This window comes from Anguilla rostrata, chromosome 10 (genome assembly GCF_018555375.3).
Source record: "Anguilla rostrata isolate EN2019 chromosome 10, ASM1855537v3, whole genome shotgun sequence".
NCBI classification, from domain to species: Eukaryota; Metazoa; Chordata; class Actinopteri; order Anguilliformes; family Anguillidae; genus Anguilla; species Anguilla rostrata.
This window is the reverse complement of record NC_057942.1, coordinates 18,414,946-18,438,041: the sequence shown is the minus strand read 5'-3', so window position 1 is coordinate 18,438,041 and position 23,096 is coordinate 18,414,946. Positions and strand designations below refer to the sequence as shown.

At 41.0% G+C, this 23,096-nt stretch overlaps 1 protein-coding gene across 1 annotated transcript in view; it reads right to left on the bottom strand.

The window, feature by feature from the left end:
• The window catches only part of LOC135265192 (BMP/retinoic acid-inducible neural-specific protein 1), a 127,420-nt gene that overhangs the window by 80,470 nt on the left and 23,854 nt on the right, over nt 1-23,096 (bottom strand). The window contains exon 2 of the mRNA XM_064354588.1: nt 5,679-5,946. Within this exon, the coding sequence (XP_064210658.1) occupies nt 5,679-5,896 (218 nt within the window). The 5' untranslated portion in view covers nt 5,897-5,946. The remainder of the gene's footprint in view (nt 1-5,678; nt 5,947-23,096) is intronic.

Genomic DNA, 23,096 nt, shown 5'->3' with positions numbered 1-23,096 from the left:
AACACATGACCTGGATGTATGTATGTAACTAGTTTAAAGAAACTGGTTCGTATATTAAAAAAAAAAAGAATAAATAATAAAAAATAAATAAATACTTGTTAGGAAGGCCTGGAACCCAGCTAATTAATCTCACGCCATTCCCAAAAACCAAGACATAAAGATTTTGAGGCAGAAAATGTGCATGTAGCTATGGAGGACTAAATGTGCCAAAATTAAATAAATAATTAAATAAATAAATGTGGAATAATTTAAATGAATAAATCATTAAATAAATAAATCATTAAATAAATACTTCATTTTATTTTGAAATGATTAAATAATTCCCACCTCATGGCTATTTAATTATTTCATGTTGTATTTCCAAATGTTATTTTGCATTTCATAATGACACTTTTTAAAAATGACGTATTTCCAAATGGCATTTTTATTTCCGAAATCCCTTTTTCATTTCATAATGACACTTTTCAGAATGGCAAGCAGAGAGATGTGTAGCAATATGCACAGAGACAGAAATACACCCTGGACAGGCTGCCAATCTATTGCAGGGCACACACACCAATCACTCACACCTATGGGCAATTTGAGTCTCCAATTAACCTACCTGCATGTCTTTGGAATGTGGGTGGAAACCGGAGTGCCCAGAGAAAACCCATGCCGACACGGGGAGAACATGCAAACTCCACACAGAAAGGTGCCAAGATGAGATTCAAACTCACAACCTTCTTGCTATGAGGCCCTTAGATTTAAAAGTAAATACAAAAATTGATTCATAAAGTCATTCTATTCTGTTATCTATTTCATTTTTATAGGTTCAGTAGAAAAATGCAGTGATATGTGAAACTTGTTCCCTTTCCATGTATTTTAGTATATGCTCTCGACAGTACTGCCAATAGCAGACTTGCCTTATGCACACGCACGCACAGTCTAAGACAGAGGGACAGAGAGAGAAGTATGGGGAGTGGTGTGCAGAATGGAATGACTACACGCACAGTTTAAGACAAAGAGATAGAGACAGCAATGAAAGAGGGATAGAGAGAGAGAGAGGTATGGGGAGTGGTGTGCAGAATTACATGACTACACGCACAATTTAAGACAGAGAGATAGAGAGAGCAATGAAAAAGGGACAGAGAGAGAGAGAGGTATGGGGAGTGGTGTGTGAATGACTACACACAGTTTAAACAGAATGCTCCCGCAGCCTGAGTTAATAAGGCCCAATAAAAACTTGGCTTGATTAAACAATTATAACAAGTCATTAATAAATTATCTGCTCGCACAGTGGGGATACGAGTATTTACGCTGCTACATTTGCTCAGATAACATTAACGGCCTGCACTGAGGTCCTGGCTGTGAGACCCATCAGCTCCAATGGGCAGTTAGAGACACTCTCACAGTACTCCTCCCATCATGGAAACCACTGGAGAAATTTGCCAGCTGCTCCAACACTGGCTGTTGATTTTTTTTTTTTTTTAATTCTTTTTTAGATTTAAGTTTGTCTGGCAGAGCCAACAAAATGATTTACTCTGCAAATCTGATTCGCATCAATGAAAACACCCCAACTGGTACTGTCGGTGGAGTGCCATGCCGGCCAAGGTCGGCACTGCTATGGCCAGGATTTAATCTGTGCCATAGGCCAGATTGCTACAGCTAGCACTGTGGTTTGATGTCTCGCACGCGATCCCCAAACAGTTAGCGTTCTGCACTTCCCTCTGCTGGTTGGTGTTAGCAGCCTTTACACCAAACAGATCATACTGGATGTTTTCTTTGAAAGAGATTCTATCCAGCGCCTGTGAGTAAAATATATAAGATGGGACTTGATCAGCAGACCTACTGGCTGCTTGTAGCCCAAGAGGAGGAGGCAGTCTTCCCTTTGTGCCATGCCAATCCCCCAGTTTGGCAGCAGATATTCTGGAGGCCATGCTGTCTTTTGGCATTAAACCAAGGTCCACACTCGCCGTGGTGGCACTTTAAAGATCAACCAGAAGCTTCTAGGTTTTGTGGACAAACTTCTAATCTGCCTCTCTTGAGCATGACCATCCAGCAGTCTTTTTTATTTAAAAATATTTTTTTGTATGATCAACATTTTTTGATTTTGTGATCAACATGTTTTATGATTTTTTTTATTTTTTCCTCACTGGGAATATCTGATCCAATTATTTTTAATCGACTAAATCCTCCTGTACCGTGGGTGAAATGACAATTGCGTGTCACCCTGTGGAGCAATCGGCCACAGTTGGCACTGGCATGGTCCAGAATTAATCTGAGACTGTGGGGCTCATCCATGCAGCACAGTGTGCTGCTTTCCTCAAATGAGCCACCCAACAGCCTCTATCATCCAGCGGTCTACATACATAAATAAAACCCATTCCTTCTGCCTCAGCAGGTGTGTGGTGAGCAATTTACATGTCGGTGGTTGCTGAAGTGAGTCACCCCCTCCCCCACTGTAAATCACCTAGAGATTTCATAAAATGGAAGATAAGCACTATATGAATGCGATTCATTATGAAACATAACATGATTCACAGCCAAATGCAGATGGGTTGCAATTATTTCTGAGCTCTATTTTAGTCAGATGATAAACCGAGATCCCTGTAACCTCCTGCATCAAGCAAGAGGTTTATATTCTATACAACAAAAAAATACTGGCGAATGACTCTGAAACTGCTCCCATCTGGAATCCCTGCCACATTAACTGTTCTGCGGTTTCAGGATGATTGCCAGTACAGCAATGGATAGTCGCCATACCACACTTCCCCTGTACTCCCCAAACTCACATGAAACCGAAAGCCTTGCATTTAATTAAAATGATAACTTTTAGCGATTCATTTAGCCTGAATCAAATCATCGCCGTGCAAATCGTAAGGATAAGAACTGACGACAGCAGCCACCTCCGGTTTTTAAGCGCCATTTGAAGCCACTGCCCCTGCCCCCACCCCCAGATTTCAGAGTGCAGCCAATTGCTGCCCAAGAAATTATTCCTGAAGAAGATTATTAAAGTGCACTTAAACCCAAAACAGACTCTGAGCCATGAGACACGCTTTTACACTCACACTCCTCTCATCCTATTTACCGCTGCCAAACAGATGGGTCTGCCAGTCTGCCCTTATTAAAACAAAGAGTAAGCTGAGTGCACCCTCCAATTCATGCTACAGGGGAGCTAACAAGCTAAGGGTTGCACCGCCTGCTATGCTGCGTCACGCTCCGCATTGTATCATAAATCATATTCAGCCATATATTGGTATTGAAGCATCTTTTTCTCAGTTGCGGTGTGTGCGAATGTGCTGTTGATGCCATTTCAAGCACCCTGTTTTGCACCTGCTCCAGGGGTAGATGTGTGGTGCCCTGGCACATTTTGTCCAGCAAGCATTGCATTATGCTTTCATAATGTCCACATGAAAATTAACAATACTGTTATAACTCAGCATGGAATTTTATAAAACTGCACCAGCAACGGAACATGTGAAACATTTACTGCTCTCAATGGATATGTGCAATCATATATGGACAGATGGAAATTTTATCACATAATTACACCCTTGGACTGCTTCATTAATCTGATTAAATGATTAAATCAAGGGTGGTATTGTACAGAAACCACAAACAAACACAAAAATGTTGCAGCAGGGTATAAAATGCCCTCCTAACTAAACATGCGTGTACTGTATATATAAATACAACTCCCAGGGGTACCTAAACTAGTTTATAAATTACGGAGAGCTCCACACTGTTTGGGAAAAAGACATTTAAACCACAAACAAACACAAAAATGTTGCAGCAGGGTATAAAATGCCCTCCTAACTAAACATGCGTGTACTGTATATATAAATACAACTCCCAGGGGTACCTAAACTAGTTTATAAATTACTGAGAGCTCCACACAAAAAGACATTTTTGGCTCTGTACTCCACAATTTTAGCTTAGTAATCAAACAATCCACATGTGGTCGAAGTGAAGATTATCAGCTTTTATTTAAGGGTATTTGTATACACTGGTTTTACCATGTAGAAATTAGAGCACCTTTTATACACATCCCCCTCCCCCCAATTTCTGGGCTCCTGTTATTTAGGCTGTTATTTAAATGAAAGTAGTCATGTTTAGTACTTTGTCACGTATCCTTTGCATGCAATGACAGCTTGAAGTTTGTGACCCATCTTCTCTGGTGATGCCCTGCCAGGCCAGTACTGTAGCCATCTTCAGCTCCCACTCGTGTCCAGTGCTAGTTGCCTTACGTTTTCTCTTCAGCATGGGAAACACATGCTCCATTGGATTCAGATCAGGTGAATTTTCCTGGTTTTTAAGAAAAGTTTGTTGTTGCTTTGGTATCACTGTCTTGCTGTAGGATGAAGCACCGTCCAGTGAGTTTGGAGGCATTTGCTTGCACTTCAGCAGATAAGATTAATCTGTAAACTTTTCATTCTGCTGCTGCTTGTCATCAATTAAGACAAGTGAGCAAGGATCTGTGGCAGCCATATATGCCCAAACCATAACACCCCCACCACCAGGTTCCACAGATGAGGGGGGTGCTTTAGATCTTGGGCAGTTCCTTTTGGCTTGCACACTTTGCTCTTGCCATCATTCTGATACAACTGAATCTTTGCCTCATCTGTCCACAGGACCTTTTCCAGAGCTCTGCAGGCTATTTTAATTAATTAGCTAATTGTAACCTGGCCATCCTGTTTTTTTGGCTAACTTGTGGTTTGCATCTTGCAGTGTTGCCTCTGTAGTTTGCAAAGTCTTCTGCAGACAGTAGTCACTAACACATCCATGCACATCTGCCGGACAGGGGTTTGGGGGTTTTTCTTCATTAAGATGAGAATTCTTTGGTCATCAACTGTAGAGCCTACCAAACTCTTTGCAATTACTAAACTCACTAGTGCTCTGTTTCTTCTTTATGGCATTCCAAACAGTTGATTTTGGTTGTCTATGGTTTACTCATTGTCTGACAGTTTCTGTATTGAAAGTGCTGTAATTTCTACCTAGTGCAGCCAAAGTGTATGAAAATGCCCTTAAATTAAAACTGAGAATCACTTTGCCACGTTAATTATTTCATTAAAAATCTAAAATTGTGGAATACAGAGCCAAATCAATCAAGAAAAAACATGTCTTTGTCCAAAACATTAAGGAGCTCACTATGTGTTGTATTGCATTATATTATAAAGAAGCTGTATTTAAAACAGGACATTTTAGATCCTGTTCTCAGCCTCTATTTCCCACAAACTAAAAGAGGAGTTGCTGTGCTCAGTGCTAATTGCCTACTCATGATCTTGTAAAGCTTTGGGGAAGTACAGACGCATGACTGCACAGTAACAGGTTTGCAAAACAGTTTTCCCTTCATCTGTTAAGTTTCTGTTCATTCAGTCCTGAGTAGTAGTGTGGTGGTCTTTGATTGCGTAGTTCTGTATAATATATGGATGAGCTGTAAGAGCAAATGTGAAAAGGAGCCATCTACAAAAATGTCAAATCTATGAATCTGTGCAGCATCCATATAACACTGATCCAAATAAATAAAATTGAATAAAAATTCACTGCGCTTTTGCAGGAACATTCTGACTACTCCTTCAGAGATCTGTCTCTTTTTTACCACAGGGTTTAAAGCAAGTAGTCACCCAAATGTGCATTCAGATAGTTATACACAGATATTTACACACAAGCCTCTAAAAACCTTTCAAGTTGACATTTACCTATAGATTTTATATCTGGTTGTAAATCCTTGGCGGAATCTTTCCACGAAGGAGAGGTAACTCCGTGAGTGGTGGAAAGGTCCGCGGTCGGAGATGAGCCAATCAAATTGCTTGGAGACATGTTGCTCGGCAACGGCTGGGTCCTGGTGGGAAGACTGAACTGTGATCTGGTCCCATAGAAACAGGAAGCAGAAGACCTCAATGCACCTCCAGTTCATGCTTCTCCTGCAGCCACGCTCTGCTCATTCTTGCTCCATTCTGTGGAGACCTGCAGGGGGGGGGACAGGGAGCAAACGATGAACACTCTCTGCATCCGTACAGACATTCCTGAAAAAAATCACCTACTTCACCCTGATATAATGAAGCTGAAGGATTTATTCACAGGGTTGTTAAAGTGTGGAACAGCTTGTCAGGACAGCTGTATAAGAAGGGACCCTTGGGGTGTTCAAGACCAGATTTCACAGTGCCTGGGGTGTGTAATCTTACGGTTTCTTGACTTGGGGTGTCCAATCTTATCCAAAAATGGCTGGGGTGGGTGGAAGTGCCTTAATGCTGGGCTAAAACAAAAACCTGTGCCTACTGCGGCCCTTTTTTCAGACAGGATTGGACACCCCCGCTTCAGACAGTTGGCAAACATGATGAGTCCAGGTGAGCTGAACTGCTTCTTCTGTGTATCAATGCTCTCTGATAGCTGTAATGGTAATAAATAGCACAATCATTTCAGATGTGGGGTCTCATTTTTAATCCTTGTTTTCCCTATACCCTGAAGCTCATACTGTACTCGAGTGCAGCTGTCTGTACAAATGAGTAGCGATGCCCGCCGCCGATGGAAGAGAAGCGGGGGACCAGTTCAAGCAGCACTCTCTTCCTCCAAACTAATTGCGACCGTGATCGGTTCAGACAGGGTTGAGAGTGGCATCGGGGGAGAATGCATGGCCCGTATCACGGAGGGTGTGAAAGGACGTGTGAGCGCATCAGGCAGAATCAATGTTCCATCTCGATGCCTTTACGGCGAGATGGGGAATGCGGTGAACTATGCAGTAGAGAAACCACGGTGGAGAGGATTTTGACAGAACATCAATAATGTCGTGTTTGGTCAATACATATATGCATGTTATGAAGACTGAGTCTTGTTATTGGGGTTAGCATTCTTCAGGGTACTGTACTCTGAACAACCCATCCTGTGCAAAAATTTCTGAAATGTTTCATGGCATCATAGTAAGGTTTGCATAAAATTATTGTAATATTTATTTTGTTCCCTTCCTGAATTTTTCACCTATGTTATATAAAGGCTCACATGGTGTTTTAATTTCTTCCAGAGGTAAGTGTTTGAAACAAATTTGTGATGCTACATAATCACAAGATCACAACATATACTGGATCATTCATGTACTGGACCATTCATGCCATTATTATATGTCCAAATCGAGCATGTGCACATTCAAAAAAATAGTTAGGTTTCACAGGAAAAAGTCTTCTAAAAATAATCATATTTCTCAGTTAAAATATCACAGGACATGAAAATGAAATCTTCTAAAATCTGCATATAATCTTCCACAATATTTGGTGTTTTGCTCTTTATAACACCAGCTCTGTGTTTTTTATGATGACAGGCTTGCCTGCATTCAAAAAATATTGTGTGTACATGTAAGGACGTGCACATGTCTCTGTTTCAGTCAATTGAGCATGTACAAAAAGTCTGATGGTGTCAACTTTCTTTACTCTAAAAGATAAATCACTAACTTACAATTTTTTGCTACAAGCAATTATTTTGTCTAGAATAACTTAGTTCCATCCAAAAGTATTTGAAAAAAATATGCAAAATAGGCAAACAAATAAAAAACAACAAACAAACAAATTAAAAACTCCCAGAACATTTAATTAAAATCGGTTCTAATGAGTAAGCAAGAAAACAATCTATTGACAAATCAAACAGAATAATTCTGGCCCTCTCTTTAATCACAATTAATGAAAACAAAGTGTCCACATGTCTTAATTAAAAGGGTCAGGAATTCATTAAGGAGATAAATAAAACATAATATAACAAATTTATTTAATACTCCTCATAAAAACGGTCATGTTTGAATAGTTTTCTGACCTAATGATCTATACGGTTGAAGCAGGTCGCTGAGGCAACAACTCACCTGTCTTACAGAGTACATTACATCCTCTGTGACTTCGCGAGCAGTGTTAGCTACATAATTACCACCAGACCCGCAGCAATGCAAAGTATATCTGCGCCAATGTGGCACAGTAGTAACAGGAGGCTGCTGGTTTGAGTCCCAGAAGAGGCAGTCCAGCGCCTTAAGCAAGGTAAAGAAACCCTGCTGCATACATAATCAGGGAAAACTGTATCGAGGGCATCTGCTCAGAAAATTAAGGATTTAAATCGTGCTTGTACATATTTACTTGACATAAATGCACTTGGTTTATCTAAGCATGTGGCAAGACCACAGAGTGGTCTCCCTAGAAGCCTGGCCCTTGCTCGTCACTTTGAGAAAATTGGTAGGCACTGCAGTCACTAAGCACGAACAGAGTGACAATGACAAAGCTGTGCTATGATCAAAATAATTAATTAGACTAATTTGAAGTTGGCTGTTGCAGCATGAAACTGCATCATGAGGCAGGAGAGGAAGATCATATGAAGGAGGCGCTCATGGAAGCAATTTCCCTCGTAGGAAACAAAAAACAAAATGCTTCCCATGAATAAAATGCAAATGTTTGTCAGTCTTACATATGGAATGTGAGAACACAGATAAAATGTATGCATTATGCTTTCTGTGTTACAGAAATGTCAGAGCTAGCCTTTCTGTTCTATCAGCCACTTCATAATGACATTAATTTCTACTTTTATAGTTACTGCAATGCAAAGAAGGAGATCTGCACACCATTACAAAAAGTGTATGTGTGTGTGTGTGTGAGGGGGGTGTGGGGGGGGATCCAACACAGAGGATTGTAGGTGCAATCATGGTTACTAAGGCCAAGGGATGAAACAGACCAAGATGCAAGAAATGAAAAACATTCAGGACCTCCCACAATGGATCAGAGCACGTTGTCTGTTCCTGGCCTTGTTTTTTCCAGTGTTTTAAATAAGCTGCAGCCCACATCTTGTTTAATGCTTTTGACAAGACTGCCAACTGTGCCATAATCAGACATATTTTTCTTTGCTTATTTCCATCCATGGTTTGGAAATGTAAGCGTTGACTTATTGCAAAATGCTAACATATCCTCCTAGAGTCACTCCTAGGCAGCCGGTATCTGTTGGATCAATGCCTTTGCCTTTTTTCAGTTGTAACCTGATTTGTCGTGCGGGGTGCCAAAAGAGGGCAAGCAGACATTCCTCTTTACATCATGACTTTGATCCCCTTTCATCATTCACTGGGGTTCAGTTTGGTTTGGTTGAGTTTGGGCTGGGTTAGTTAAGTCTTATTTCTGTGGATTTGATCCCCTTTAATGTTGGTTTTTGGTCTCTTTCTTGTAGGAAAGTGAAGACCACATATTGATTACATGACAACCTCTTTAATCTGTTCTTTAAGACAGGATTCACTCTCTGGGTTCATGCTGAGAACTTGGTTTGAGGAATACAATAAAGCAAACTCCAATAACTGGCTCTCATAAGTAATAAAAACCTATTTTTATCTCGCTCATTCCACTGGCATGCTTCATTGTTTGAGAAATATTCAAATGGGAAGTTTTCTGCCTTTAAAATGACATGGCTTTTATTTTCTTCATTTATTAATCTCAGAAGTAATTGGTGCATTGATAGCACTGCATTAAGTGTTTAGGTTTCAAGAAACATATGCATGAAAATTGAGAATATGCTTATCTGTTCGTCATATTGAGTGTGTGAGTGAAAGTGAAATTGTAATTACCATTTCAAAAGCTCCTTCTTTCTTCTTAGCAGAAATGTGAGCAAAAACACAAGTGCAAGGCTGAATGAGTGAAACAGTGAGTGGAAGAGTGATTGAGTGTGTGAGTAAATGGAAGTGTTTTAAATTTGAGGGGTTTCTACCAGCCCAAAATAAAACTGGTTAATCCACAAGTCACTCACAATGTCCTCCTCCGCACCCCCTCCAGTCACCATAGTGATCAGGTCAATCTTTCACAAAGGTGCTAACGGTCTACTTTTCTTTTCCTCAGCTGTTTCTCATGTCCTGTCATCTGCCTGAGGACAGCCTTCTATAACTGAGCTCTTCATTTAAGCAAGGGCTATGCTACTACATGTTTGTATCGTTTTTGGCAGGCTCTAATATTAATTTAGCATCTCCTGTAGGAATAAAAAAAATAAACATAACACTTGCTTATACTGGTTAGTTCAGCATTAAGTACCACCTGGCTCCCTGGATCTGACAGACAGAGATGTTCCATGAAGGATTCTTGAGGGAATTTTTAGTCACCACGATAGGCGGAGACAATGAGGCGGGGGACTGAGATCAATCCTAAAGCAATTATTTTGAAAATGTGTCATAATCTTTTTTTTCTCTCCAAAATGTCAGCTATATCTGCTCATGTCAGACATTTTCAAAACAAAGCGCTCTGGAAAGAAAGAAGAAAAGGACAGTGCATTCTATAACTCATGGAGAAATGCCACAGGCAACAAGGCATTGTTGCAGAGTCAGCATGAAATAAAAGCTAATTATGCTTTCCTAACCCCACCCAAGTCTTCCAGGAGAAAACCAGAAGCCCTCTGGGATATGTACTGTATATTTAAAAAAATGTTTAAAAAGGGGAAAAAACAGCTGTGCCCTTGTGCCCATGCATTCAGGAGGGGTGGGGGGGGTGGGGGTATTTAGGCATTTAGGAAGGCACATACCTCCTACCCTTGCGTGCAGCGTTAATAAATCAGGAGTCAGACAGACAATGATGTTTTCATCTGTAACTGGGAGCAAGTTTACGGCCTGTGTTGAACTGCAGCCCCTTCCTGTCCGCACTGCAGACCAACAGGTGTGATTAGCTCGCTTAGCTAAAGACCCAAGGACCCCAGCCAAGGGAGCTAATCGCTCCGTTAGTCACACTCCGTCTCGGCCACGCTCACGATCTCGCTGACGTCTCTCTGTCGCTCATGCGTTTATGCCAAACAGCATCTAAGCAGCTCCATGTGTTCATGTTGCAATTTTATTCCCAGCTTGCCACTAATAATTGAATAAATCACAGTCTGAATTAACCATATTTTATTAACCCAGGAGGAGGGAGCATCCACCAACTCTATGCACCCTGCTGAAAGCCCCACATGCAGAGGCTGCTGGGTAACAGCAGATGTTGGAACTGCACATTAGTTACACTTCGCAGGGCAGGTAGACAGCTGCAGTGCTGTTCTGCTAGTTACCAAATTGCTTTTCCTCGATCGGCCTTTTCTCTCCTTGTGTTGCAGTACACGCTCGCGGTCACTTCATTCCAAGCACTGTGCAGCATTAAGCCCTGCCACTTGCCTCTAGGGCACAGTTATTGGCTGGTCTAGAGGTATCTTTCTTTGCTTTCTGTTTGCAGAGTATATAACACACTGTAGGCTCCTATTAATATGGATGTCAGTAGTTACACCGGCAGCAGTAGTGACCATATTTCTGCCTATTGCACAGCCGTAAAACACGATGGTGATGCCACGTCCTTTTGATGTGGGCTAAAGATATTACGCTGAGATTTATGTTCCCTCCAACAGTTAATTAAGACGTGCCTGGATGTGAACTGGAATGATTTGGGAGCAATAACTGGGCTGTAGATAGGCTGCCAACTTAAAGCATGCCGATAGGATAACACAGATCAGGGAATTGAAAGACTTGATCTTTGTACAGAAGAAATACGGTCTCCTCCTACCAATGAATGAGTCTTGGCAGCTATGGATGCTGTGGCTTCCATTAAAACTGAAGGACCACACAGAGGGGTGCATGATCTCTCAGGCGTGTGTGTGTGTCTGTGTGCGTGCGTGCGTGCGTGTATGTGGGTGTGGGTGTGTGTATGTGTTTATGTGCGGAGAGAAAGAAAGAGAAAGAGAGACAGACAGAGAAATAGTCTATGTATACATTATTTAAATTAGATTTTTCTTCCTAACCTAAGCTCTTGTTTCTTGTTTAAATGACATAGCTTTCCATGTATGACACAGCAAGTACAAACTTGCCAGTGAACGTACAAACAACACCTTAGAATAATTTTAATGCTGCAGGTCCACTTAGATAAGATTGTGTGTTAGAAAACAAAAAAAAAATATGTCACCTTGGATTCATCAAAAATGCTCTTCAATGACATTACAATACATTACATTAGGCCGACGCAGTAATTCAGAGTGACTTTCAGTCCGAGAGAAATGTAAGTGCATTTACCAGATTAATACATGCAATCGTACCTTGCTAAGGGCATCTCTCAGGCTAGTGAGTAGCTCTAGTGCAAGTTAACTCTTCTAACCAAGAACCAAAATATGCATTATGAATTCATATGAGCTACATCATTTTTGGGACAAAGAAATATTGATTTTTTGCACTTTAACCACATTTTTTTGATTACAAATCCAAAATTGTGTAATACTGAGCCCAATCAAAAAAAAAAAAAAAAAAATGTCCTAAACATTATGGAGCTCACTCTGGATGTCATCCATAACAATGCCTGAACAGCAAAACTTAAAACCAAAAATTCACATTCAAACTGAAAATCATCATAGCTTGAATTAATACAAAAGGTGAGAGTACTGGGGTTGTAAGGGGGGAACCAAAATTCAGTGGATCTGCATTCCACATCAGAAGGCCAGTTCACCAGTTTACACCAGTCCTGTCCTGACCACCGTGGTGTCTAATCCAGCACCATATTACAACAAATCAACATTCTACCTTAATATGGCAACATTCTTCATTAGGAATTCAACTTTCTCCCCCAAGATTGCAAAATTAGTCATGGAATTTACTGTGTTCTGTACCTGCGGAGATGGTGGTAATGGGGGTTTCGCATGGCAATATGAAAGAAAGGTACATTCAGTACAATAATGAAAGATACATTTTCCCATGAAATTTATAATTTGATCCGCATGCTTACCCTGATTGTATTTTGGAATTCCAGTTTATTTACCAGAGCAAGAGGCTGCCATATACCCACTCACATTCTTATTTAACTGAAATTTGGATTTTCATGACAGTAACTAAAAGCAGAACAGGTGGTTATGAGGCATATTGCCCTGAATATTTATGCCCTTCCACTCTACGAATTTAAAAGTCTGTGATCGGTTCAGTTAATTCTTAATGTAACATTAGGCATTCCATTTTACATTTCAGGGATGTACTAGACACACTCCAGAGAAACGTACGCAGTTTGCATTTTAAGAAATCAAATAATCCATATATACAACTGGATATATAACTAAAGTAATTCAGGTTAAGCACCTTGCTCCAGGGTACAATAGCAGTACCCTACCTGGGGGTTGAACCTACAACTTCACAGTCGCAATTCCATTACACTAACTATTATACTACAGTACATTAACTTGTGTTTGATAAACACATCTTCCTGTGTATATGCAGATACAGTATGGCCATGTACACCACATACTGCAAAGTCACCACAGTAAGAACAATATAAAAGCAAAGGGAACATTCACTCAGCCTTCTTGTAGAGATAGGACTAGCTGGTGTGTGCTTGATGGAGACAGTGAGCAGATTTAAGATGGCTGTGGTGCAGAGATCCCTCAGAAAAGAAGATGAAAGGAATGCTTGCCTCTGGTGCCTCCTCCAGACCACTATGCACCCCAGAGCAGTTTGGCTCTGAACCCTTCTTCAAAAAGCACTGAGCGATTGGTCCTTTTGTTTCAGAACTCACTGAGACACAGGCTTTCCAGTCGTCCAATCAATGCCTGGATTCAATCAATGCCCTTGTTATTAACACACTGACTTAAATTCAAGAATTAAACAAGAAAAAAAAAAAAGATAGGGGAGTTCAGCAATCACGAAATGTAATGATTTATTTGCTAGTCGAAATTTATAATTGTTGATTTAATAAAGGCCAACTTCACCATTGGTAGAGAAAACATCACCCTAATGTTGAAGCACACACACACACTGGTTTACTGTGTTCACACTCATTAAAACACAACTCACTTTAAAGTAACAGAATTTGTGTTATTTCATTCTAAGACTGCTGCCCAGCATGACTCAAAAGCAGTAAGAATTCAAAGAACATTAGCAGAGCTGTTAGCACAGCCAGTTTCCTTAGCAGCTCATAGACACACATTATATATCATTTCATTATTCTGTAGCGTTTGGCTGGCTTTTTTTGCGCTTTTCTTGTGAAAAACTCCTTATGCTATAACTATATCCTGCTGAACTGGTTTTTCCTGCGGGTATAAATAGCCACATACAGTACATTCTCCCCCTTGTGTCAGCTGTTTCTATAAATCTCCCCTCTCCATTTCCACCTTTATTCTGTGCTGTCATTTTTCTTTGCTCCCTTGATAAGAGATTTCTAATGGGGGGTCAACAATCACATCCTATGGTTGGAGGCATCCCCCCCCCTCCAGAGTCTTACCTCAAGATAAAAATATATCAAATGTTCCAAACGCAATGAAAGGCATGTCGTAATAACCCCTCCCCCTTTTTCTGTGGTAGGGAAGTTCTATTCTTCTGAATTACATCATTCGTCATTGAGCTTTCAATTTTTCTTCACACCACCCCAGACCTGACGGCGGTTGGCTGGTCATTCTGGCAAACGAAAACAGAATCATGGCTGGTGTAGGTCTCCCCCCAGGCCCCTCGTTTTGGTTTTGTCCCAGGCTTTCAGGACCGGCCTTCCGTTTCTGTGATGATTCTGGAGAGGGATGTGCTCCAGCAGAAATGGCAGCTTTAGATTTGTGTAAAGTGGTATGCTGAAAACCCTAAAAAAAAAAAAAGGGTGGGGGAGGGGGGATGGAAAAGGAGAGAGCGAGGTGGAGAGCAAGGAGAGATATAGGGGGAGACAGAAGGAGAGAGCAGAGGGAGAGAGAGAAAGAAGGAGAAAAAAGATAGGGAGAGGGACAGGGGAAGGCAAGAGAGAAGGAGATATATAGGAGGAGAGAAACAGAGAGGGGGAGAGGGAAGGAGAGAGAACAAAAGGAAGAGAGGGGGAAGAGAGGAGAGAAAAAAGAAGGGAGGTGGAGAGAAGGAGAGAGAGAATAGATAGAGGGAGAGAGGGGGAAGAGAGAAGGAGAAAGCAGAGGGAAGGAGAGAGAGAAGAAGAATAAAGAGAAGGGAGAGGGACACAGAGAGGTAAGAGAGAAGGAAGAAGAGAGAGATGGAGAGAGAGAGGGGGAGATGGAAGGGGAGAGATCCTGTCTTCTCAGAGCCCTAACGGCCTCTTCCTGTCACAGATATTTGCCAAGATGAACAGCTGGGGTCAGGGATGCTTGAGTTTCAGGGTGGAAGAGGATGTGTCTGTCCCTCTCATAATGACACAAAGTGCCAGCATCACCGAGAACTATTTGCAGGCCCTTCGGGACAATATGAGGTTGCCTCGGTCACAAGTTCATTTTATTTTTTTTCCTTTTTTCTAAATTTGTTTGGTGAGGCGGGAATGTCATGACCTTCAGAAATCATAGCTCAGCAGTCCGCCAGCACAATAATTAAACTCTTGTGTCGCCCCAATCGGCCAATCAGCCGAGCCGGGGATCAATGGGAGATTTAAAATACAAACCAATGCACTAATGGGCTGAGTTATTGTTCCAATTTACCTGCACCTGAAGATTTATTGTCTACCAATCTGTTCTGGAGAGAGCCGGGGAGAGGGGGTGGGCGGCAGAGTGGGGGTGGCAAGGGGGTGATCAATGAAGAGCCAACGCAAATCCATCTCAAGCTGTCATGGGAAATGCCGCGCGGCCTGTCTTTAAGCCGCGGGTGATCGAACGCCAATCGCGGGTTGGTTAGCGCAGAGCGGAGTCCGAATGTCTCCCATGGAGGGGGGCGGTGGCGGTGGTGGCGGTGGGAGCATGTTGTAAAGTCACCAAGGCTCCAGCAATAACAATGAATAAAAGTGAGAGACATCACGGGCAGGGTCTGGCGCCACGCCTCGAACGCTCGGGGTGATGGAGCGCTGGGTATTTACGGCGGGTTTCATGGGGTCAGCGACAGCCCCAGCCCTTCTCTGTTTTTGATGTATTTTACTCTCGCTTCTCATTGGTCCACCCAAAGCACGCACCACTTTACAAAGTCAGCGGAGAGGCTCGAGCGGAACGTGCCAGTAAATCGTATTTTGCCCAAAGGAAGCGCTTTTCAAAAGGCTCGCTCCGCAGCACCCCCAAATCCCCTCAGTTCGGCAGCACCCAGAACCCCCCCCCCCCCTTCGCGCGGCACGTCAGCCACACATACGCGCAGGCAGTCCGGAAAGGCTGTGTCATTCGGCTTAATGTCCGATTAATCGGGTGCGCGTCGGGGACCGAGGGGGTACTGCGGTTGCGCTGCGGTCAGGGCTGGAGAGACCACGATCGCTTTGGCTCGACCGTTTTTCACCGGAGGCGCGAGATGAGGAGCCGCTGTGGCGTGAAGATGAGACAAACTTCTGCAACCTGCTAGAAATGTCACAACATATCTTCCGCTCAGTCAGACAGACTTGAGGAAAAGAGAGAGAGAGAGAGAGAGAGAGAGAGAGAAGCCTGCATAACAAGGTAATTTATTCTCTCCAGTGCGGGGGGCAGTGGATGAGGACTTCATTTCCAAACCAGATGGTTTGATTCCTAAGTGAGAGCTGACATCCAACCTGCACGGCATCAGTGAAAATATTCAGGCCATTTACATGCGTAATATGCAATTCCCTGCATGAGGCAGGCTCAGATCAACAAACAGGGTCTCTGATTTTCACCTGGAAACTACCGCTACCCAAATATAGGAGCAGTTGGGCCTGGTTCAGCGGAACGGCTCCTGTGGCATGCGGTGGGTTCGGGCTCCGCCTGTAGATCAGCGCCCTGCTTTGTTTGCCAGCAGATTCATTCCCCACACAAACCGCTCACAGGCACAACCAGCTGCTCCAGGTTCTCGTCCCCCCCTCATTCCCCCCCCCCCCCCCACCCCCCCGCCCGGACATATGTTCACAGCGAGAGCGCAAATGGCGCAAGACTCCAGCAGTGCACCAGCCCCTCACCGCCGCCACGGCACCATAGCGCAACATGTGGCACAGGCGGCGGTCCGAGTCACGGAAAAACACGAGCAGCGCCGCGTTCGCGTTTCCAGCGACGGGGCCCTCGCGTCCTGCGACAGCCGAACATAAATCATTCAGAGGGCTATCTTCACTTGCCTCCATTCTGCTGACAACGGCTTCACCGACACCCTCTTTCTGAGTGTGGTCTCTCTCTCTCGCTCTCTCTCTCTCTCTCTCTCTCTCTGAATTATTTAATCATTCATTTATTTATTTAATTTCCGTGGACAGTCTGCCTTTCTCGTGCTTCAAAGCCGAGTGATTTCAAAAACAGGTGTGAAGAAACCTGCATGCAGCATACATCTTACATTGTACACTCAGATACGTCTGCAAATAGCCTATGAAGAATTGACAGTACAAGAGAGTTGAGAGATTGAGACGGAGAGCCCCTGTTTCTTTCAGTCTTTTCTGTTCAGTTGCTGTCCTATAAAATTTAATATAGAGTACTTTGATCCCTTCTTAAAATCATTTGAAAATTCCAGTTCCTAGCTAAAGTTCCCGTAAACGCATTTTTAATCTGGTGCGGTGTCTTGTTGCCATTTGCTTTGTTGTTTAATTCTTATAGTTTCATTTCATTGATCTGGTATCCACACTCTGAGCAAATAGGAACCTGCTAATTTCTCCTTTCAGTCTAACATGTAGGCTACTCATTTGGAAAAAGTAGCCTCTTTCATAAGTAATTTTTTGCCACAGTTATAACTGCAAATTAAAGCATTAGTTAATCTGACTGAATCTCACCTAGGATATGGGACATGGCATGCATTCCTGACAACGTGTGGTCTTAAAAGAATAAATCATTTCTGGATAATTAATTCTAAATTAGGATCTAAATTAGAGATTGTGGTTATGGTTAGAATAAAAAGCAGAAAATTCAGTTGGTCCCCAGTCTGAAAAGAGCCTCCCTGCACTAGAATATTTAGGATCTCTCAACCAGGCTAGTAAGCTGCAAGGGATCAAAGTCTAGATGCACCAGAGGGCCTGGCTCACAATGGGGCATATGTGTGTGAGAGCCGTGTTTTATCACAGAGGTAGAGGAACGTCCCAAATACTGCATACACTGAAAGAGGTGTGCGCTTTGAAGAACTGAAGAAACTTGTGCTTTTAACAAAGGCCAAAATCAGCTTTCTAATGAGAAGTCCTGAACAGCCAAGCCCTTGGCTGAACACTGTGAGACTACACAATACAGAACCTGCACCTCAAACTAGCAAAGATATTCCATTCGGCAAATATATTAATCTTCATGTGGTTAAACTTATAGATTTTTGTCTGATTCGTATTTAAATTGTAATGACAGTTTAATGCCAGTTCAATGCAAACACAGTATTTTCTTTTCGAAAAATATCTTTGATTGATGAACCTGCCAAGCTGTGTGATGCAAAATACAATTTCTTGCATTCCGAGTCAAAATCATGGAAAAACTGAAACTGACTGATGCTAAGAACGTCCGTTTCTATAAAGGGAGCATGATACAAGATAAATGGTCCACAGCTGGCATAGCTATTCAGATGGCACAGTAAACTGTTTGCCAACCAGAACCTATTTGAGTAATAGAGAGAGATTATACGTCTGATGATCTCAGCGTTAAGAAAAAAATTGCCCATCCTGTAACAGTCTGACCCTGCTAGTGAGTCAATAACACATTTATACGCAGTTGATACAAATTTAAATGAAAACGTATCTCATGAAAACTACTTATTACAAGCTTTGTTTACATATTTTCACTGCCATATGTAATGTTATATTTAGGGAAATGAATCTGTATTAGTTTGGGAACGGGACCTTAAACACTAGTTTATTAAGGGGATCTGTAACAATAATTTGAGAAGGAGATTGATAAAGGTTTAGTTAGGGGGATCTTTGACAGTTCTTATTTTCTTGGGGGAATTCATTATTAGTTTTGGGCATAGAATCTATAACAGTTGGGTAGCGTGGGGAAGATGTTGGTTACAGTAACTGTAATTTTGGTAAGTGAATGGTAAGCGGTGATTTTGTGATGGGGACAGCAAGGAGTGCTGAGAAGTTTCCTTACACTGAAGGCCCTGTTTAGGCCTCTCTCTTTCCTCTCCTCCAGGGCTCGACGGAACTTGGTGACCCAGTTTCCCGCAGCTTTTTATGCCTGGAGCTCGTACCAGTTGTGGAGACACAACACGGGCTCATTAGCCTAGCTGAATTCAAATGATTCTCTCATCTTAAAAGTTGTTTATTGTTAATATGAAGAGTACACTACAATGATGGATGTGAGCACCAGAGAGGAGTAAAAGAATGGTACATTTAGATGAATAATTCCATATATTTAAAATAAACAAATAGATAAATAAACAAACCGATAAATAATTAGGTATTGTTGTAGATTTTGCATCCCTCATTTTTATATTTTGAGATTTAATTGTCTGGTGCCAAGAGATCTGAGCTTCAAGCAGTTAAGCTGATATTCAAATGATTTGCTGTCTCTTTCATACAGACATGTATGCAAAGACAACACTCACAATAGACAGCATTTTTAGCCTTGGTATACAAGCAGTTAGCATCAATTTCTGCATACCTCTGCAAAAGCTCTATCATTCACGTTTTCTCATCTTCAGTGTTTACATCACTTATATTAACAAACCAAACTTGATTTTATGAAAAACAAACATGTATGTGCATTGTATTTGCAAGTCAAAGCCCCACCCTCTGGTGGCAGTTGGATGAGAGACATTATTCATTATCTCTTAGAGTTAGAGAAAATTCAGTCCTCCCCCAGAGGGTTCTTTGGCAGATCTTTTAGGATATGGCAGCCAGCATTACATTTGTAAATGGCACAGCACTTGGTGCCATTGCAGAGCCCTGGGGGAACACAGATAGAGGAATCTTTTATTCTCTTTCTTTCTCCTTGGATTCAATGAATTCAAATTTACCTGTGTTTACGTTTTCTGATAATGAACAAGAAATTGTTTCAACTAAAAAGAGACAACAGCAGACAGAAGCACAAAGCACAGAGTTTTCCAGGATTTACTCAAGGATTTGCATATCATTGTAAGTCAAAGGTTTAAATCCAACTTAAATTGTTTTATTTATTTTCACTTTGATTAAATGCCTATCCCTCAACAATATAATTGTCTTGCTCATTGCCTAGAGTCCATTGTCTTAGCTTCATCTTTTCCAGTTGTTTTGGCTATTGTAACTTGCTCAGATCAAAATGACATGCTTGCCCTGTGCTCTTCAGCTAAAAACACATGGAATTACAGTAAAGGCTTTTGCAGGGGAATAAAACACACAGCTACATTGAGTCTTCACTTCAGTTCACCGAGCTAGCAGAAAACTAAGTGTGCCAGCAAATCTCATGTGAATCCAACACTATGTCGCCATCAGTTAGACTCACATGCGTGCACATATTGCATGTATGAAGGAACGTGGGTTCTATTAGCCTCCAACATGGCCCCAATATGCCAGATGTCTACTCCTTTGCTCCAGTTAATGGAAACATAACAATGAGGAAATTACCCTCCAAAAAAATTAATGAATAAATACAATTCGGTATAAATTCAATCAGTTCAATCAGTCTACATTTTCTTTTGTTGCTCACAAATATGAACCTGGGTTTCTTTAACATCACCTTGCAAAATTTCTTTTTTCATTTATTTTTTCAGTTGCTCAATTTAAAATAATATTTTTTAAAAAGATTTGTATTTTTAAGTGGCAATTAAAATATGCCCAATTTGAGTGTGTGATATGCAAAAACATAAAGAAATAATTGCTGAAGAATGCAGAACATTAAATGCTTAAAACATTTTAAGGGAAAGACATACCCTGAGGAGTTCCAGTTGGACCCCACATATTTGTATGGAACATGGCAGAATAAAATTCAGGGACTGTACCATGGACTAGCCTTAACTATCATCTCATGTTAATACACAGCCTTATGGTTTTTAGATGACCTTTCACCATTCAAAGAATAATTCAATATATGTGCTTACTTTATTTTATCAAAACCCATAATACCTAATATCAATTTTTAAATATAAATAGCTAAAAGCTGAATACAACGCCTGAAAGGGTAGAATGTATCTTTTCAGGCGTTGCTGAAATTTGTATCTGAAAATGAAATACCAAGAAAATTGTTTTTCAAAAAGCAATTTTGCAAGTGACAGTTAAAGTATTTTCTAGCCTTAGACTTAATTGCTTGTTTTTGCTTCATTAAAATAATTGCCTCTTGATGATAAACAACCTGGACTTCCAAAGCAAAAATGTACTAATATGTACATATAATTTAGCTTTGGTATAGAAAGGATACAAAGGAGTTCTGACTAATTAATTTAAAATCATCCACTCAAACTGTCTGCTGAAGTTACTGTGTGATGACAGCAATGTGGCTAATAATATTTATGCTCATGTTCACTGAAATGTGCTGAAAAATAAGAAATCCTGTCACACAGTAGCACAACTCTCCCAAGAGAAAATCCTCAGTAACTTATAAACAGGGAATTTTGAGCTTTTATAGAAATATAGTATGCTGTAGACAAGAGAATGTTCTGTTTATATATCTTTGTCTCTTACATTCTGTCTGAGGTGGATTATAGCATAGTAAGCAGAACAGCTAATTGGCATTACAAACACCTCCAAACCCCATGAACCCATAAATACCCCTACCATCCATTCATCCCTAGATGACATACAGTACCATTGCCATGTTCTTATGTATTTGCTAATAGTCGAACAAGCTTTGCATGAAGAGGCACTGTAGTTTTAGAAGTTTAAATTCTTGGTCTCTATTGCCCTTGTTAAATCTGAGGCCGTCAGCTCTGAAGTGAGAGCTGAGATGAGAGCTTGGATCTGACTTTGAAGATCTTGTTTCTGTCTTTTAAGTTCTTTGCGGATGAAACGGCACTAAAGGTCTCAATGGTGGATCTGTGCAAAGCCCTTTCATGAACACACAGGCACAGCTACATTTGCTTAGGGGATGGAAACTCGCTCAATTACATGACATAGCCTTTTTTCTCTGTCTCTCTGTTTGCTGGCTTGTTGCATTTTCAATTGAGCAAAACTATTATTAAAACGCCGTTATTTCAGGAAATGGAGATTGGTTTATATTTTATTTATCTTGCTGTGACTCATTAATATTCCATTTCTGGGTTTGTATTCCATTATGCTGATTTGTTAAAAAGGAAATCACTGTTAGAAAAATAGCTGCTTGTCCTTCCTTGCAATTATAGTAATTTTAATAAACAATAATGTTTTAAAGAATATGCTGCAGTTAGATGTGGCTATAGGAAAACAGAGTGTTGCATGAAGCAGCAGACATTTAAGAATGAATTAATAAAGTGCACTTTAAAAAGTCAACTTTATTTCACCCAGGAAAACCCCTATCATAATGCAACACCTGCAGGAGAAGGAATGGTGTCTTATCTTCAACTAACAGCCCCCCAGCTCTTCTGCAGTTGCATATGTCAGTAAATACGAGGGAATCTTCTACAAACATTTCTAACACGATTAAGAACAAGAGCAAGAAGAAGCAGTCAAGTCAGTGCCTCTGGTTTCCTCTGAGGAGAGTCACTTTTCTGGAGGAAAAAAAAATGGATTCATCATAGGGTGCTTGGTTATTAAAGACGCTATGGACAAGAGTGGGCAGTGGGGGAGGTATGTGAAAACGTGGTGTCTGGTTGCCTTGAAATCATTTTCCATCTGTCCATTTTGTGCCATCAGATAAATCAGTTTTGTGTTCCCCTGAGACCTGGCAGAAAAAAAGCCTACATTTTTTTGACATTTTGTCTTGGATGACAAAAAAACATGTTGCAGAAAAAATATTTTCTGGAATATTTATTTATTTATGCATGTAAATATAATTCATTTGGGGTGTAGGTTTCAGCAAAGTACAATATATGGTTGTTCAGATTAAGTCCAGAGACTCATGTCAGGTGGCAAAAATGAATTGGCGGGTCTGACAACATGGAGGATATCTGACAAACATGACCTGACAAAAATGACATTTCATATTCCACAGCTGTAACAAATCCCAATTCTAAATCATTTTTTTGTATTTATTTTGAATTGTGTATATGCCTGATTAACAGATGTCCTTGTCCAGGGTGAATTCCTTAAGGAATATCCAGTTGAATATTTATAAAAGCAGTTTGAGTTTTGCATCCTACTAAAACAAACTACAAACACTCTTTGTAACCTCAAATTCAAACCCACAACTTCCCTTTTAAAAGCTCAGATCCCTAATCTCAATGCCTGACTGCAGAGAAGTTCATTTACTGGGTCTTCTGTAGTCATCTGTCACCCCACTCTAGCCAACTCTAGTCA